The sequence below is a fragment of the Styela clava genome, chromosome 14, assembly GCF_964204865.1.
Source record: "Styela clava chromosome 14, kaStyClav1.hap1.2, whole genome shotgun sequence".
Lineage (NCBI taxonomy): Eukaryota > Metazoa > Chordata > Ascidiacea > Stolidobranchia > Styelidae > Styela > Styela clava.
Window position 1 is genome coordinate 9,772,334 of NC_135263.1, and position 16,783 is coordinate 9,789,116.

Here is a 16,783-nt window from a genome sequence, read left to right on the forward strand (position 1 = left end):
TTCAAAAACGCGAAAACGAGGTAATGTTTACGACCACGCTTGAAAATCTGTCTGAGTGAGAAAAGTGTCTGAGCGGATGCGAAAAGGGAGCATTGTTACGTCACTTTTTGCATCTTGCTAATTGGCTAATGTCACGAAGTAAACAAAGAAGTCGATGCTCGGGGAAATCTCCATAGGCTATATTTTATTTGACTTTCGTGGTCGAAGGGCCACATGTGGTTTACGTATGATTGTGCGAGCCACTTGACATATTAGTTATGTTCTAGTTTTCACTATTCGCTGAGTTGACGATGTTGCAATGCCAAACGATTTTTTTCACGTGACTGTCAGATAAATTCATATATTTAGAGAATGATGATCTTAGACATTGCCAATCGCTGAATTACAAATTATGCAGCCTTCCAATGTTTTAATGTTAGTGTTATAGAAGAAGTATTTGGACCACAAGATCTAGTTCAATCCGAATTTTCATTAGTAATATAGTATCCTCATTATTTCTCTATAGACTACAGTATACATAAAATAATACAGAAATACCATAGGCTAACTGGCAGAATGGGTCTTGGTCAATCCAGCGATAAAAACAAAAATACGCCTCCTATGGCTTCTCATTTTTCTACTGTAGAGTTGAAAAAACTTGAAGATTTTTTCATGTTCAAAGAACAAGTAAGCAGCGATCAGGAAAATACTCCGCGAAAATGGAAATATGCTAATGTAAAGGTGAGACCATTCTAATGCAGTAATGAAAGTATATGGTATACCAGTACAAATGTCTGAATGTACAGATATTCAAGAAAAGGGAGGAAATTTACAATTTTGTGAATTTGCCAAGATTAATTTAAGATTTTAATTCCAATTCTTACTGACTGTCATGGTTTCAATAGTTAAAATGAATTGAAATAAATGCTATTTTGCAATGTATACTTTAAGAATTCAGATATTTTAGAGCGCTATTTTTCTGTATAATTTTTTTATTGAAACATACTGTTTCCAAAATTGGGTGATTCCTGTTCCAATTTATTCTAGTACGATATCAGGTTATTCATATGGATGATTGTTCTTTTCTTAATAGCAAAGAATTCTTGATTCTTTCTGTGAGGAAGTTGCAAATCAAATTATATATTATATGGAAAATCGATCTATGAGTGGTGGAGACGATGGAATCCTTTTGGAATCATTTCTTGAGTTTGTATATCATTTGACGAAAGATTGTATTCGAGAACTGGCCGGTATTGTTTTCAATATTGTTGGTAAAGGAGACAAAATTGTCAAAAGAGAAGTTATGAAAAAAGTATGTATATAGATCTATATATGTTATAAACTTATTCGAGCTACAATAGGTATAAGTAAAAACAGTATTGGAATTCTGCTATGCAAATATATCAAGCAAGTACTGTATGATTTTTCATATTGAACTACTATAATCTATTTTGATCGAAACACTAACTTTCTGATAAATACATGCCTTTGAAAAAGTTTTTTTGCATTGTAACGAAAGAGTTGTCATTATTTGTCATATTCAATGAATGCCAAAATTAACAATATTCAATCTCTTTCAGTTTTTGACACAATTTGTGAGTTGCCTTCCTCTTGGTACAACTGTCAAAACACAGTTGTATGCACCAGATGACTCTTGTGGAGGAAAACTTGCAGAAAAACTTGTTAAGCATTGTCCTGAAAATATGACCGAAGAAGATTTTGATGTTGTTCTACACCAGACTCCATTACTTATTGACGTTCTTGAATTCAAATTCAGAATGTTATTTTTCTGTTATATCAGTGAACCTAGCAAGGTAATATTTGGTTTTCAGAATTTTTTTTTTTTAGCTAGGTTGAATATTTCTTTTCTGCTAAGATGGGGTATGATTTTATCCCCCCTTTGCCTATTTTAAAATTCTTTGCTCCCTCATCGTTATGCATAAAATCACTCAGTTTGTTGTTGAATATTTAATGGATCACTAGGTAGTGAAACGCGCAACTCGCACTGGTTTTTGCACAGTTCCAATAGTCTATATTGTGTGCATAAACAAGTATTATAGTGATACTGAGTAGGTAAAGAATATTAGTTCTAATGCACCAAAAGTACAATTACAATACAACATAAAAATTCCTAACCTAACAAATCAAAATTTCTCGCTTGGGAAGAACACCTCAAACCGGTTTGGGGTGAAAGTACGTAATAAACACGAGTTCAGTAAATCACCCTGTATTAGCAGAGAGTACATGAGCCGTACTTGGTGATCATCTGTAGTTTATGCATTACAGAGTTTCCATGGTTCTGTGCCACACCTTATTCCAATCATGGAAATTCCGGACAAATCGACAACTCAGTGTTCTTTTAATTTATCTCTCCCAACTGCAATATATATTAACTCAAGACTTCACATGCAATTACAACACAAATGGAGGTTGTTGTATTCTTCGAAACTTCATGGTGAAAGTTTTTCAAAATTAACTGGAGCTATTGTCAACAAAGGCCCTACTTTAATTGTGATTAAAGATACTCATGGACATATTTTTGGAGGATTTGCATCAGAAAGTTGGAAGTTTAGTTCTAAATTTCAAGGTAACTCGATACCTCATATATGTTTCCGACATGCTAACATGTTTCAGAGATTTATGCCCAATAACATGAGCAAATGAACTGATTCAATTTGACTATGAAAGCATTCATCAATTTATTATTATCATGGACAAAATACATATTTTGATGTGAAAGTTTTGCAAAAATAACATCTAGTGGGATTTTAATCATTTTCGTTTATTTATTCCTACAAAGAAGTTTAAAATGCCTTGTTTTTTTTTTAAATAAAATTTCAATATCTTTATTCAACCATTGCAAAATAAATTTGGATATAGAATGATGTACAGAAAATTAACATTATTTCAAATTCATTGCTTGCTGCATGCGGAATACTAACTACTGACTATTTGAAAAATAATGGTGTGATTGTGATGCTATTTTAATGCATTCTTCTTGTAGTTGGATTGTCATCAAAATCAGTTATGTTTTTGCATGTAGTTCAATATGTGCAATGATAATATCCCATTCAACAAGTACTTTGCACATTTAGCTGCATAGCCCTGCATGTGTGCTTTTTTATTGCTTACTTAAAGGGTGATCAATATTTTGTTTTTACCTCTTAGGTACTGACAAAAGTTTCCTGTTTACAAGTCATCCTTCACTTGAGATATATGACTGCATTGGTGGAAGTTACAACGATCATTACATGTATTTAAACATTGGACAAGAGATGATGCCCAATGGATTGGTATATATTTTATACATACGCCGTTTAAGTTTTGCTTGTTTGAATTTTCTGAAAAGGCCAACATAATTCTTCATGTCTCTTAAAGAAAATCAATCAAAATCATTGACGACTCGTGCCACGATATATGTGAAGGTCATCACGTAGACATGAGTCGAACATATAGATGTGCATTTAAATGTTTTGAAAAATTGAATACCTAGTCTAACAAGGATAATTAATTTTTCTGTCAATATTTGAATTATAAAAATTTCATTTCACTGTTTTTGAAATTAATAGAATTTTTGAAATATTCTCATTGGTATATTCAAAATTACATTAAAGCTGCTTCCGTATCGCTGCACAATTGCTTTCTACCGAGGTCGGAGTGGGCCATTAAATTGGCAATTGGGGCCATATATCCATCTATATTCCTTACTGAGCTATAATTAAAACATGCCCCCAGAGAAATGCCGTATTAATATGATATAATGAAAAAGCGTACAGAATCATGTCATATTCGACGAAATAATAAATAAATTCAGATGAGCAAAATTGAACTACCACTGAAAGTTGGTTATTTGTATTCTATAGTTTCTATTAAGACATTTTTACTGAATAACAGTTTTTCATGATAAGTTCAATACATTTTAGGGTATGGGTGGTCAACACGATTATTTTGGCTTGTGGCTTGATCAAGAATTCGGTAATGGTCACAGTCGAGCCAAACCACAATGTACTACATTTAAAAGCCCCCAATTATCTAAAGATGAAAACTTTGTGATCGATGCAATAAATATCTGGGGTGTTGGAGATGAGCTGAAAAATGATGAAGATGATGAATACAATGAAGAGGTTAGTGATACGTGGGCTTCTGGATCAGCATCGGTCATGCCTAACTTATGGATCAATTCTGTTTTTGAATAATAACTGATATTTTTCAACATTCGAGTTTTCATTTCATATTGCCAAATTAAATAAGAAAATGTTCAAAACTTTAATATGTATATACATAAGACAGGAATATTTTTATCGATAGATATTGCACATTATTCATTGTTGAACACAACAATTGCATGTTGTGTTACTTGTGTTAGCAACATATATTACAAGATTATCCCTATGGTGAAAGCTTTTTCAATAGTTTAAAACATTAACTGAATTATTAATGAGTCAGCAAAACATTCCAACAAACTGGCTGTTGCAAACATATTTCTTTGTTTGTTGAAATTGAACATGACAAAGCCGCATGAATCGATCACAATTAATTTCATATTGAGTATTTGGATTTTAAAACTGTCATAAAACATGAATAATTGAGGTCTGATGCATGATCATTGTCTTATGCGACAGAAATTTTGAAGGACAACTGTTACATTATTCAGACTTCTATATCACTGATGCATAACTTTGGATGATCAATGCAGTATTCTGTCAGTAGTAGTCCTTTATCAAATCGCAAAAAACATCATTTTCTTCAACTTTTTGTTGATGCTATATTCATTGTCTCATAATTCTGCATAAAACCACCCGAATGTCTCATATTTCAATGTTTCTTTAAATACATTTCATTCATTCCATTTGACAGGGAATAACCAGTGTTCTTGATAAACACATAGAAGCCAAAGCATTGCTTGAAATTGCTGGAAGACCAAGAGTTAGTGAAGGATTACGAGATATAGAACCTGATGCTGATATTCCTGAAACAAAAGAGCTACAGCATGCGCATGATCCTATGAGCTGATACCTGCTTGATATATATAACCCCTGATCCAGTTTGAGTAGATGTCAAAGAAGATGCTCACTGTTACTAAATTCCACTCTTTCGATTTATAAGTTCTCCATGATGAAATCCCGACAAATTATAGAACGTTGTGCTTCATCATAACTAGTTTTATTAGTCTAGTTTTGTGACCAGCTAATAAACTTTCATTTTCTGCAAGTCACCTATTTTTGTTTAAAAAAAATATTTAGAATATCTTCTTGTTTTAGTGATATAACATCAAAGTGTTTTGAGATTCATTCATTTCATTGCCCAAATGAGGTTATTATTCAATGCATGTTTCTCCATTAGGTATTAATATTAGATATGGGTTAGATTTTTACATACAGTAACCTTTTTTGTTTCCGTATTCATTCTTGTTGGCGAGAGGCGATGGTTCACCACAGGCTTTGGCTGTCATTTGACTTTTCTCTTAAGATTATTGTGGAACTCTGACCTATTTTTTTCAGCAAAAATAAAATGATGGTAGAACCCTGGTGTTACAAATTAATGAAATATTATTTCCAGTTTTGCCCAGTTGGAACTTTTACTAATTACCTTGTCAGTCAATTTCTGTCTACTTTTATGGTGCAATGAAAAGTACTTTGGTATTTTTAGGAGTTTTGTTGTCCCTATATTCATATAATTTTTGTCTCTTGTGGGCACAGTTATGGCAATTTACTGACAGAACAAATTTGATTGCAACAATTTATTTCAAATCAATTCTGAAGCAATTATGTTTTGATTAATTCAGGAAGTGCTCTTGGCATCAGATCCTCACAAGTTTGTTGGTATTCGTTTCAATCATGGCGATGTAGAAAGCTTTACACCTTTCGGTGGAAAACTTAAAAAAGTCGGTGATGTTTGTGTAAATGATTTGTAATTTTTTTTTTTTGAAATTGTAAAAAGCAAGATTGGGTTCATTTTTCAGTTCATTTTACTTTACTCAATCATTCAGTGAGAAGGAATCAGTTTTAGTGATTTGCATTTGACAAATTTTACATTTGAATATTGATTTTCTCAAATATTGTTGTTTTTTCACAAACATGATATTGTTCAGAAAACCTTCATGAATGTTTGGTATTTTTTTTATCATTGTACACTATCGAAGATTACTATTCAGACCAATATATTATAAATTGAACTGCATTGTTATTTCCATCCCTTCTATTATTTTATCTTGCTTATGATGAGAAATTTTTCAATGAAGTTTCACATGTAAATCTACACTATTTCAACCTATTCGTTTTTGTGCAATTGTATCTATTATTATTATAGTTTTAATATTATTATGTTACTTTCATAAGAGTTACTTATGGTTATTGACGATTTATGAATGACAAATGGGTTATTTGTGTTATGGTTGTGTATATACTTTCTATATATGTTATTGAATGTTTAATGTATATGTCAAATATAAATATATCATTTATTCTTGTTATTGTAGTTCTTGTTTGTTATAATATCTTAGTCCTAGTAGATCAACTTGTCCATATATCATAAAGATTTTGGGCTTTCTAATGGCATTACGAGTAATACGTTATCATTCTATTCCATCCTTCATAGTAAACTCTTGCCATAACATCTGCATAAATATTGCGCACGTCTCACTTCAACTCTTCGTATTCAATAGGGCCAGTTTGAGTTTGTTGGCTAACGTCTGCGAACTGAATACAGGCGGTATGATAGCCAAAGTAATTCATAAACGCCAGACTAAACTCAGAGATGGCGATATCGAAGCCACAAAGTGTGATGCTAACAAATTTGAAAGCGAATGAGACTATTTAATATCTCGCTTGATATATTTGAAAAAAGTCAATTAGAATGCCAATGGAACGCAAGATTCTATCACGTTTCTGATGCAGATTGATTGTCAGTCAAAGATCCCTCCTTCGCAATTTCAGAACATTTACCACTGTCGTAAGATGGTAACTTTTGCAAACGTCTTCCAATTTTCTAAACACAAGAATTGTGTAAAAAAGACATTTTACAAAAATTGATCATGCCGCTTTTTGCGCCATTTCTAACCAGTGGCACAAAACAGCGTCTTTGTGTATATATTTTTACTTAGGACCTCAATGAAATGAATTTGGTTTGTTATGCTTGGAAAAATATCTTGTCGAATATATGTACTACTGCAAATAAACCTTCGATGCGGATAACTAGCACATCGTGATGCGGACCACCTACAGACATTTATTTTTTCATCTTTTCCTCTGGAGGTATTCATTTCAATATTCTAGATGCCATACAGCTACCAAAGGCCAGCAAAGTTTCCTACATTTTAAAGTTTCCTTACAGATTCGGCGTCGGATGTAAATACAGCGTCTTGAGTGTCGCATGATGATGCATTTTTGTCTAAGTTTGCTTGTCTTGTCAACCCATAAGAATCTAAAAAAAAGAAATACGGTGACTCATTCGCAATTACAAATATCGGATTAAACTGAAATGTTACCGTTGTAAAGTGATAGCCTCGCTAACTTCATCGCAATATTCCTTGGGAAATTGGCGCTTTTTGAGTGTTTCAGCTAGGTATAATGACTACGTTGTCTCTAATTTGAAAAAAGAAAAATACTCACTTCTTCGTTGTTGAGAATTCTGATGCTTTTGTCCGTAGCAATGTCGAGGTGAAAGTCTAAAGTTCCGATTTAAAAGTTGTTTATATACAAATCGAAAACGATTGTGAATTTAATCGGTATTATCTTTTTCTAATTTATACTATTTTTGCATATTTCCTCGTGTAATATGAGTGAACAACACGAGACGCGCTAACCACATTTCTCGACATTCGGACAAAGGGATATCCAAAGTCCAAACGATGGAAAAAAATCATTGATTAATAAGTTTATTTTTCACAGCTTCAATTATCAAACTTAGGTTAAATAAAAAATACTGCTTCACCTACCTCCCATTGTCATGTGATGGGCTAATTCCGGGCATATCTTCTTGGACAATATTTCCTTTAAACAGGTAGAATTTATCATAAACTGACCAAAATAGTGATGCATATTAATATGAACTTGCGTTTGTATATTTTTACTTACCAACGTGACCTGTCATAGGATCGTACTGTGCATACAAAACCTTTTCGCTGTGGTAATGTTGTTTTTCAGCTTCAGGTTGTGGGTTGATACCGGTTGGCATGATGATGCAAGGTACTGTTTTATAATGCACAAAAGTATGTTACAAATTAAATTATATTTTACTTGGTTTGCAGCGAAATACTCAATTTACCGTTTTGCATTTGTGGTTGAAGAAGTAGCGTCGCCGGCCGTCCAGCTGCATCGATACTGAAATATAAATTATCCTGTCTTACTGTACTATCTTTATCCTGTCTTTACACCACTTGATCAAACAAAAAGCATGCTTTCTTAAATGTTAAAAACAATTTTTAGGAAAACAAATATTTAACCATATTACCTTGCGAAGGAATATCGAGGAACCGTGGAATACAATTGTGGATTCAAAAGAACGTTCTGTTGCTGAAGGCCGTAAGGGGAATAATGTACATGTTGATCATACCCTGAAGAGTATTGAAATAAGTTGATTTTATAGAAAATTCTTAAACCAACATTCGTCGCCTATGTAATTTTACGGATGTCGGACACAAAAAATATTTATTAAGTGCCTTCCAATTTTAAATATACTTACCCGCAACAGATGGTTCTCTTGAAGTGGTTGGCGAACAGTAACATCCCGGAGAAGCACTGAAATATATAATCAATGATTTTGTAATTCTAAACGATTAGCATTTTTTTCTAGTCGAAAATAATATCATGTTACTACACATCGTATCTATAATCTAGTGTTATTTATCAGTATTCCTAGTTTGAAGATATGGTAGTTTTAACGCAGAGATGATAATTGAAGTTTCCATCGATTTCTATCATTGAGATAAGGTTTTAGTCGCATTGTAATAGGATGAATCTCTTCATTATGGCATATAAAGTTGTGTGGAGGCACTAGGTTATTCCGTCACTGAAGCGATTGCCAGTGTAATAAATCAATGTGGCGTTACCAGTATGAGTCGCTATGATATATCTAAAACCAAGTAAATTTATTTTTTCTAACCAGTAAAAATCAATCCTAAACAAATTCCGAGAAAAATGTAAGCTCACAGTTTTGCTGGGGAACGAAAACCGTGGGGAACCAAAGCTGATTGTGCAATATAGCGACACAAGTTAACAAGATCGGAGATGTCAGTCGTGATTATTTTCAAGCGCCACCAAACCACCAGATGCACGAGTATTCCCCCTCGTATATTGAAAAACGAAGAAAAAATCATAAAATTTATTTACCAAGAAGAGCTTGCGTCCGTGAATGGTTGACGTTGACCAGCTCTATTTTCAGCAAGGTGTTTTCGCTTCAACGATTCGTAATGTAGATTTGTTTTTCCACGAGGTCTTTCGCGTTGAATAAGTTTTGGTCGAGTTGCACGCTTCGAAGGAGCCTATTATGCATTGTAGAAGCAACAATATTAACATCTAACGTCTAAAGCGTTACTTCAATCAACAAAAATCAGGATTGTATTTTACAATTACAAAATGTTAATTACCATATCTGTGCCAATTGAACTGACACTGGATCCTCTCGAATAATGGCGAAGAGGGGTAACTTTTTTTGGAATTGTTTCTTCCACTACAGTATCCACTTGAGCCTGAGTTAAGAACAAAGGGAAGATGTTATTGCAATCATTGTCAAGACCGCCGTAACGGCCTACGTCAAGGCTGTCCTCCGTTTTAATTTGGCAAAGTCTGTGCTCAGACACATTCCAGTATGATTTGCGTAAGCTACTGGCACTGTGGTTAGTTATTGGACTTCCGTGTCCATATATTTGGTCGTCGCTTTTTTGATTTCACTTTGACTTATTTATTTTTTGAATTTCAATATCAATAATTTAGTTGTTTGGTTAGGAGTGTTATAATTTCGTTTACCTTGACTGGAATGACTTTTGCCGCTGTCCGCTCAGTTGCTGCTTTGTCAGCTTCTTTTTTGATTCCTGTTGTATAAAAAACAATGTGTAAAGAATGATGTCATGTGTGCAAGTTTGATTATCATTTCAAAAATACCTGCGCCCATTCGAAACACAGTTTTTCGTCCTTCTTTTCGTTCGTATTGGAGTTGCATTTTTAGTTGTGAGTTGCTGTTCTGTGCAGAACTGGATACAGCTTGTAAATAGTAGACCATCATACTGAAAATGTTGATTAGCAATTGTTTGAGATTGTGTTTTGAGTAAAGGTTAACTCTATAATATAGTTGCACTCACAGTAATAGAAGCACAGCTGGTAATATCACTACTGGTGTTGACATATGTCCAATTGCAGACTGCATCCAGTCTGGTATATCTTCCAAGGTTTCTGTAAAGGTATAAATTGTGGTAACACGTTATAGAAGAAACTGTATAGTACTGGAACGGCCCTCAAAAAACGTATTTACGGGACATTCAATGGAAGATGAAGTTAACACTAATGCCAAATATTTCTGGCCGTTTGAGCAATCCGAAATTCCGAGCTAATCAGAAAAATTGTGTTTTTAATTTTTTATATTCAAAGATTAAAATCAAATATGGATGTTGTCAAAAAGAGAAGATAGACAGATTAGGCAAGTTGCTTGTTTACGCATTCACTAACAAACAGGGACCACAGTGGAAGGACAACAGTAGGATAATATAACCTCATATCATATATACCTGACAACACTGTGTACATTCGTTCTTTATTCCTGAAAGGTCCGCAATTCGATGGCGGACATTGCATAATCACCCACATTGTTGGCAATAACGACAGGAACAACATGAACAACAGCATAGCCAAGTAAAAGTTGGATCTACAAGGAGACATAATTCCTCTGACGTTAATTAGTTCCATAAATGGATTACATTTTGAGATGTTTTTATATTGTACTCGCGATAATCTTAAATATATATAACAAAATTATTATTTTAATGTCTTACCCTGAAGCACGAAACACTCTACTGTGCGGAACATTGCTGGTGACAACAGCCCAACTTCTAAATACAAATAAGTATTTGCATATTATCAGAAAATAAAGCTAAAACAAGCCAAATCGCAGTAATTAGATATTTTCACAACTCTTTAGTGGAAGAAGTAAGTGACGTCCACCAAAACGTGATGATACTTTGAAGAACTAACATTAATACCTCAGGTACATAAGTATGGTTAGCTTTCCCACGTTAATAATAGGAAGCAGTGGACAGAAGAAAGCCCCAATCCATGTTACACCTTGATTGTAAATTAGATGCAAGACGTTTTCTGCAATTTTAAATTCTCCATATTCCGGCTAAAATGAGAAAAAAGTAAAACAATAAAAATGATTACCAGTAAATGGATGTTTTAAAATAAGGCAATACAAAAATACCTCAACACGTAATACATTAAAATATTACTAAATTTATTAAAAATGTATTTTGAGTGAATTTTTGTTCTAAATACACATATATATTTAGAGGATAAACGAATAATGTATAGAAATGCCGTTCCATCTCAGTTTATCGATATAAATTTGAAACGTGATCCACAATGTTAGAATATAGTAATGAGAATTCCATTGTTATAGATTCAAACAACTATTGAAAGCGACAGACTTAAATTACTCTTATTTTTAAGTGGGAATATTTGTATACTTACAAATTGTTTTTCCAAATTCCAACAGCAGCAAGGATTCAAATATCTTACAACAAGTGCACGTATGAAATCGATAATTAATATTGTCAGTATCGTTGAAATAAGATCGATGATTGTCAATTTTAACAGTTCCTGTGGAAGATTTAGCTGTCAGTTAGAAAAATTAACTCCCTGAATCTTTGGTGTATGTACTGAATATATAAAGAGAGATTATATCCTTTTATCTGCAACGTGACGTCATAAATATCACCCCACAGAAAACGTTCTACGTTGGGGAATTAAGCAGTCCTAAATTTAGTTCAGAAAAATTGCGAAGAAATGATTACTTGTCATACAGTACAGTAAAAGCATGCCTAATTTGGGTAAATTTTTTTTAAATTAGGGGTTTTAAACATTTATTCCTCCGGCACCCAGCAAAATTTACCTGGCCTACAAATGTTTCCCAGCATTCACTCAAACCAGTCGTAGCTGGAGTAGTTGAATCAGTCACGACATCCGCTGTTGGAGGCAATGTCTCTGACGGTACCTGTTTTGAAGATTGTGCAACATGTTAGCATAGTAATTAATGTATCTCGATGTGGTAAAGTATTGATTCTTACAAAACTTGTAGAATGCATTTCTGTTTGATAACGTCTTTCCTTCTCTTCTATGATTGTGAAAATATTTGGGAATGGGACACTCGTGTTGAAAACTGATCTTTTCTTGATTGCTGAAATGGCCGATACGTTTTTCCAATTTGTTATATTATTCAGTGAATGACCTATTGAAAAAAAACAGACCGTTTCAGACACGAAAAAAATTCTACCATTTCGTAGTCGTCGTCAAAATACCACAAACTTCTCTTCGAGTGTATATTGCAAAACTTGACCAATAGGTTATATACATATGACGATTCCGGACACAAGAAGCCCTTGCACTTTTAACGTTTGCTCCTGTTTCCCCTTTGACAATTGTTCAGAATATTTTAGCATGTTGATAAAAGTGAAGATTAGTAAAGAATAAAAATAATCCTATTGAAATCATACCGTCTGTGGTAATGTTGGCTTGCAATGCATCCTTACGTTCTGTTGCAGTTGTGACATAATTGAGAAGACCAATCATAAGTGAATATAAATTTCCAAGATACAACATGAGAATTCGACCCAACTGAAAAATTAATTTGCATTCAACAAATAACATAGCATCTATATTTTAATGTAAGTTATTCAATTCAACACATTGTATCAGATATTTGAAACAGTTATTTTAAGACAAATTTTTTATTAATGTTACATGTCTCAAGCATTTGCCCACCTGTATTCGCAATGTATTTCTTGGGTGATATTTTTCTATCGATCCTATGACTTCAAACAGGGATGGCGTAATTAGAGTGACAAGACTTACGACAACCCCAACCTGTGAAAATCAATATTGTTGATTGAATAGGGACAAGGTCATTCAAACTATAACCCACAAAAAGTGATATTGTTTTCAAAGTAATAACATATATGCATGAACATAACCACATCTTTAACAAAGAATAACAAACAGTACATTCATGGTGATACTCACCTCATTCTGCTCCCAAAACGACTTCTCCCGATCACTGTCATTTTGTGCTTGCGCTCTAGCTGTAGCATATTGAATACTGTAAAGACTTCCAGCCAACAATAACAGGACCAATATGTTTGCAATAATTCGGAGAAAAATGAGTAAAGTTTTTCGACTAAAATGTAAAAAGAGGAATCACGGTATTAGTTTCGTCTGACAAAAATGAAATATATGAGAGTTAGTAGTACTTCATACTTATCCATTTCCTTTTCTTTTTCCTGTTCCTCAACAATGGATTCCTGTTTTGTGAAATATAAATTTACATGCTATTAAAAGTTTGTGATCCAAAATAAGGTTACACGACAATATTCCAATGCAAATTTAATTATACAGTACTGTATACTATCTATGAGAAGATCAACGTTAGAAATATTCTAGAAAAATGACGTCCATATGTATACCCGTATTGCTGTAGCAATTGCGGCTGCCTTATTTTCAGCAGCCTCAGAAGAACCGATCATATAATCCCACGAGCAAAACAATTTCCAACTAAATGTATAATCATCGCCAGAATCACCACTTCCGTCGATTTTAGAATTTCTCGCCATTCTGAAAATATGAAATTGGCAATTAATATATGTTTATATTAAAAACGTGAATATCATCTTAACACTCCAATATTGAAAAGTTAAACACTTGCAAATTGAGAACAATAAAAAAAACTGCATTGTCGAATAAAAAAAAACATAATCTTACTTCCTGAGTAGAGCAATAAAACTGTATGTAAAACTTGCGATTCCAACAAGAAAATATGCAAGCGGTAGTCGATATCCACTGCCAATAACTTCGTCGTCAGAATAAAATCCATAGAAAAGTACAGAATATTCGAGATAACCACCTAAAATTTAAGTAAGGAACTTATCACAGCTATGTTTCAGCATGCAAGTTGCAATTAGCCAACTAACAATAACTCAATTTGATTTCTACAAACCTAATGCCCAGAGGGTTTCAAGATCCAAGGCCTTGTGCTCTTTGTTTGGGGGAATGGTTTTGTAGTCTGAGGTTGTTCCTTTCAAAAGCTGAATAGTTGAGTCAACAGAATGAAAATTAAATGAAAACATGATTAAAATAATTGAATGTTTATTATTTACTTGTTGTTCGGATTGGCATCCTTATAAAAAAAGGCTTCATATGATCCAACAATTTTACTACAAGTCACATTGCATGTCTACACATTTGCCTGAAATATGAGATTTGTACTTTTATCAAAAACTGAAATGCGATTTATCTCAGTTCTAGTTTGGTTTGGTCAATCGTAAAATAACCTCCTATGCACAAAAATAGGCGGAAAATTTGCTCGTACTCGGTTTGAAAATGATAATATCGCTATCAGTATCACTTATACACAAAATATTCACACGAAACCGCTATATAGTGTTGCTATAGTTCATGCCATTTAACTTAATTTGTATCGTAAAATTGTATATTATTATCTTACCTCTGGCAGAACAATAAATGAAAGATACATGACACTCATGACAAGGTTGATATATACAAGCCACCTCAGAAATGTAAAATATGATGCCACACTGGAACCGAAATGGCCTAGAACAAAGTTAAGATCGTATTATTATCTCATCTCAACCAAATACCAAGATACCGGGTGAGCTAAATAATTTTCACACACGTATAGTTTTGTGGAAAGACTAACGACAGAATCTTCACCCACTTTCCACTGTTTTGATTCTTTTATCCCATGGTGTAAGAACCGTCTTGACTTCTTTGTAAAACCTACTGACTTTTTTGCAGGCCTACAAAGAAAGAGTATAATGAATGTTTGACAACCGACGGCATGAAATATTTCGTCGGTCAGATTCATTTGCCAAAGCTTTATATGAAAAAGTAATTATTACCTCCTTTCCTATTGCAGTGTAACTTCTTCCTTCCGATAATCTCCCTTCGTACTTTTCGACAAATTCTTTAGCTTTTCTAAAATCAAAGATCATAATATGAAAATTGAGTTACTTTATAGTCATGTATACTCATTTTTGCAGGGTTAATAAGAACAAAACATAGGATTAAAAAACTTTTCAATATTTTAGATTCAATTCTTGATTCCGTTACTTGAGTACTCTCAGTTTCTTTTTCATCGGCCATGGTTTGCTTTTCACATTTGCAATAATTTCCTTCTGTATTTGAATTCTTTGCAAAATTTCTTCCGGCTCAGCATCTTGTAAATCTTCATCGCTCAACAATTCTTCATTTCTAGTTACAAGAGTGAAAATTATGTATAAATTATCCAATGCGCAACTATTCACTTTACACAGACATAAAAATATAATAAAATCAAATATAAAAATCCTAAATTTTAGATGGCAACATTGGCTATCTAATGCGTTATACACAGTGGTGGTTTTCGTGGGTCGTACGGATTCACGCGATCCCGTTCCCGGGATGTCTTGCATATTCAGCGAACCCGTTCTTGATTTTGTTAGACGTATACTTAACAATTGACGACTAGGGTTGAGTTCCGAAAGACATTAGATTTATGTAAAGCGTGTCACGTTAATTGTCGAGCTTGTAGTCACTCCCTTACGATTATATTTTATGATTATTGTTTTTCCTTCTTACTGCAAAGTGTACTTTGATAATATTTTCGGGAAAAAATAATTATTCCATTCTCTCTTTTTCTCTCTCATATATATATACGTAGTGAAAAACATACATTTTCTGATATGTGTGAACCTGTTTTCAGTGAGTTCGATGCAGAATAGAACCCACTCTTAAAATTTTGAATCACACCACTGATTATACACTCTATATATATGTTGTAAAAATAAATTTAGAAATATATCTTCGGGAAGTCACAATTATTTATTTGGCTCTAAACTCTGATATTTGAATAATAATGATTGATAACTCACGATTCTTCTTCCAGAACTTTTTCAAATCGAATCGATGGTTTCTTACGTCTCTTGGTTGATTGGCGTCTACGTGCTCGAAACGCCGTGTCAGGCATGTTGTTTATTTCATAAATGGTATAATTTTTTCAGCAAATGTGTCCGAACTCGTCTAATCGTCAAATGAACTTGCTTTTGTGCGGGTGTTCCTTATATTTGTCGAATTTCTGCGCGTATCACACACGATATATGCGTGGCCCATTTTCCAACCTATTTCCGACAAAGTTTTATCACTAATATCAATTTTAATTGTTTCTTCCGGAGAAGCATCGATGTAAACAACATGTTTTAATTAGCCTCTTACAGTAAATCAATAATAAACTATCGTTGCATCGGAATAATTTCAATCGATTTATTCTAATCTTATTGTTTGTGTTCAAAGCCATGTGTGATATTACTAACGCATGCACAGATTACTTTCTTGTGTTCAAGTTCGTCCAAAATTTAGGCGAAATTGTGCAAAATGAGATAAGAAAATGTGCATTCTGGAATTGTTTCGTGATTGTGTAGAATGTAGATTAAACTTTGCCACTTGTCTGTTACTCCACTTCATAGTAGTAGTTCACTTCGTAACGAAGTTTGAGCGATTAAAAATGAAACGTAGGAAAAATACATGGTGCTCAATTTAAGAAATATTAC

At 33.3% G+C, this 16,783-nt stretch overlaps 2 protein-coding genes across 4 annotated transcripts; one reads left to right on the forward strand and one right to left on the reverse strand.

Moving 5' to 3' along the window:
- The first annotated feature begins 471 nt into the window (after positions 1-471).
- Positions 472-5,610, forward strand: LOC120341121 (MTOR-associated protein MEAK7-like). Its single transcript, XM_039409563.2, has 7 exons — positions 472-720; positions 1,073-1,291; positions 1,560-1,793; positions 2,266-2,566; positions 3,148-3,272; positions 3,903-4,103; positions 4,837-5,610. The coding sequence occupies exons 1-7, from the start codon at positions 556-558 to the stop codon at positions 4,990-4,992; spliced, it is 1,401 nt and encodes a 466-aa protein (XP_039265497.2). The 5' UTR covers positions 472-555; the 3' UTR covers positions 4,993-5,610.
- Positions 5,611-6,678: 1,068 nt separating this feature from the next.
- LOC120341589 (transmembrane channel-like protein 3) lies at positions 6,679-16,264 on the reverse strand. 3 transcript variants are annotated; one of them, XM_039410124.2, is made up of 31 exons: positions 16,109-16,264; positions 15,309-15,449; positions 15,098-15,173; positions 14,914-14,995; positions 14,683-14,789; positions 14,176-14,263; positions 13,941-14,082; positions 13,646-13,793; positions 13,440-13,483; positions 13,206-13,359; positions 12,948-13,049; positions 12,680-12,800; positions 12,254-12,414; positions 12,079-12,180; positions 11,658-11,786; positions 11,171-11,310; positions 10,964-11,020; positions 10,700-10,836; positions 10,277-10,367; positions 10,080-10,201; positions 9,945-10,009; positions 9,566-9,667; positions 9,309-9,460; positions 8,662-8,717; positions 8,431-8,533; positions 8,245-8,300; positions 8,055-8,168; positions 7,916-7,970; positions 7,590-7,645; positions 7,310-7,401; positions 6,679-6,966 (listed from the first exon to the last, which is right to left on the reverse strand). In XM_039410124.2, exons 1-31 carry the CDS (start codon positions 16,201-16,203, stop codon positions 6,859-6,861), a joined length of 3,198 nt encoding a protein of 1,065 aa, XP_039266058.1. In that variant the 5' UTR covers positions 16,204-16,264; the 3' UTR covers positions 6,679-6,858. The 3 variants fall into 3 exon arrangements, with proteins under 3 accessions (XP_039266058.1, XP_039266060.1, XP_039266059.1); XM_039410125.2 differs by having other exon boundaries at positions 6,830-6,966; positions 7,292-7,401; XM_039410126.2 differs by lacking the exons at positions 15,098-15,173; positions 15,309-15,449; positions 16,109-16,264 and having other exon boundaries at positions 6,680-6,966; positions 14,872-14,991.
- Between the last annotated feature and the right edge of the window lie 519 nt (positions 16,265-16,783).

Coding starts and splice junctions, on each gene's coding strand:
- LOC120341589 (XM_039410124.2), bottom strand. CDS start 16,203: ATGCCTGACACGGCGTTTCGAGCACGTAGACGCCAATCAACCAAGAGA. Junction 14,996..15,097: donor ACACTGCAATAGGAAAGGAG/GTAATAATTACT, acceptor CTTTCTTTGTAG/GCCTGCAAAAAAGTCAGTAG. Junction 10,010..10,079: donor TGTGTTTCGAATGGGCGCAG/GTATTTTTGAAA, acceptor TTTATACAACAG/GAATCAAAAAAGAAGCTGAC.
- LOC120341121 (XM_039409563.2), top strand. CDS start 556: ATGGGTCTTGGTCAATCCAGCGATAAAAACAAAAATACGCCTCCTATG. Junction 1,794..2,265: donor ATATCAGTGAACCTAGCAAG/GTAATATTTGGT, acceptor TATGCATTACAG/AGTTTCCATGGTTCTGTGCC. Junction 3,273..3,902: donor AGATGATGCCCAATGGATTG/GTATATATTTTA, acceptor AATACATTTTAG/GGTATGGGTGGTCAACACGA.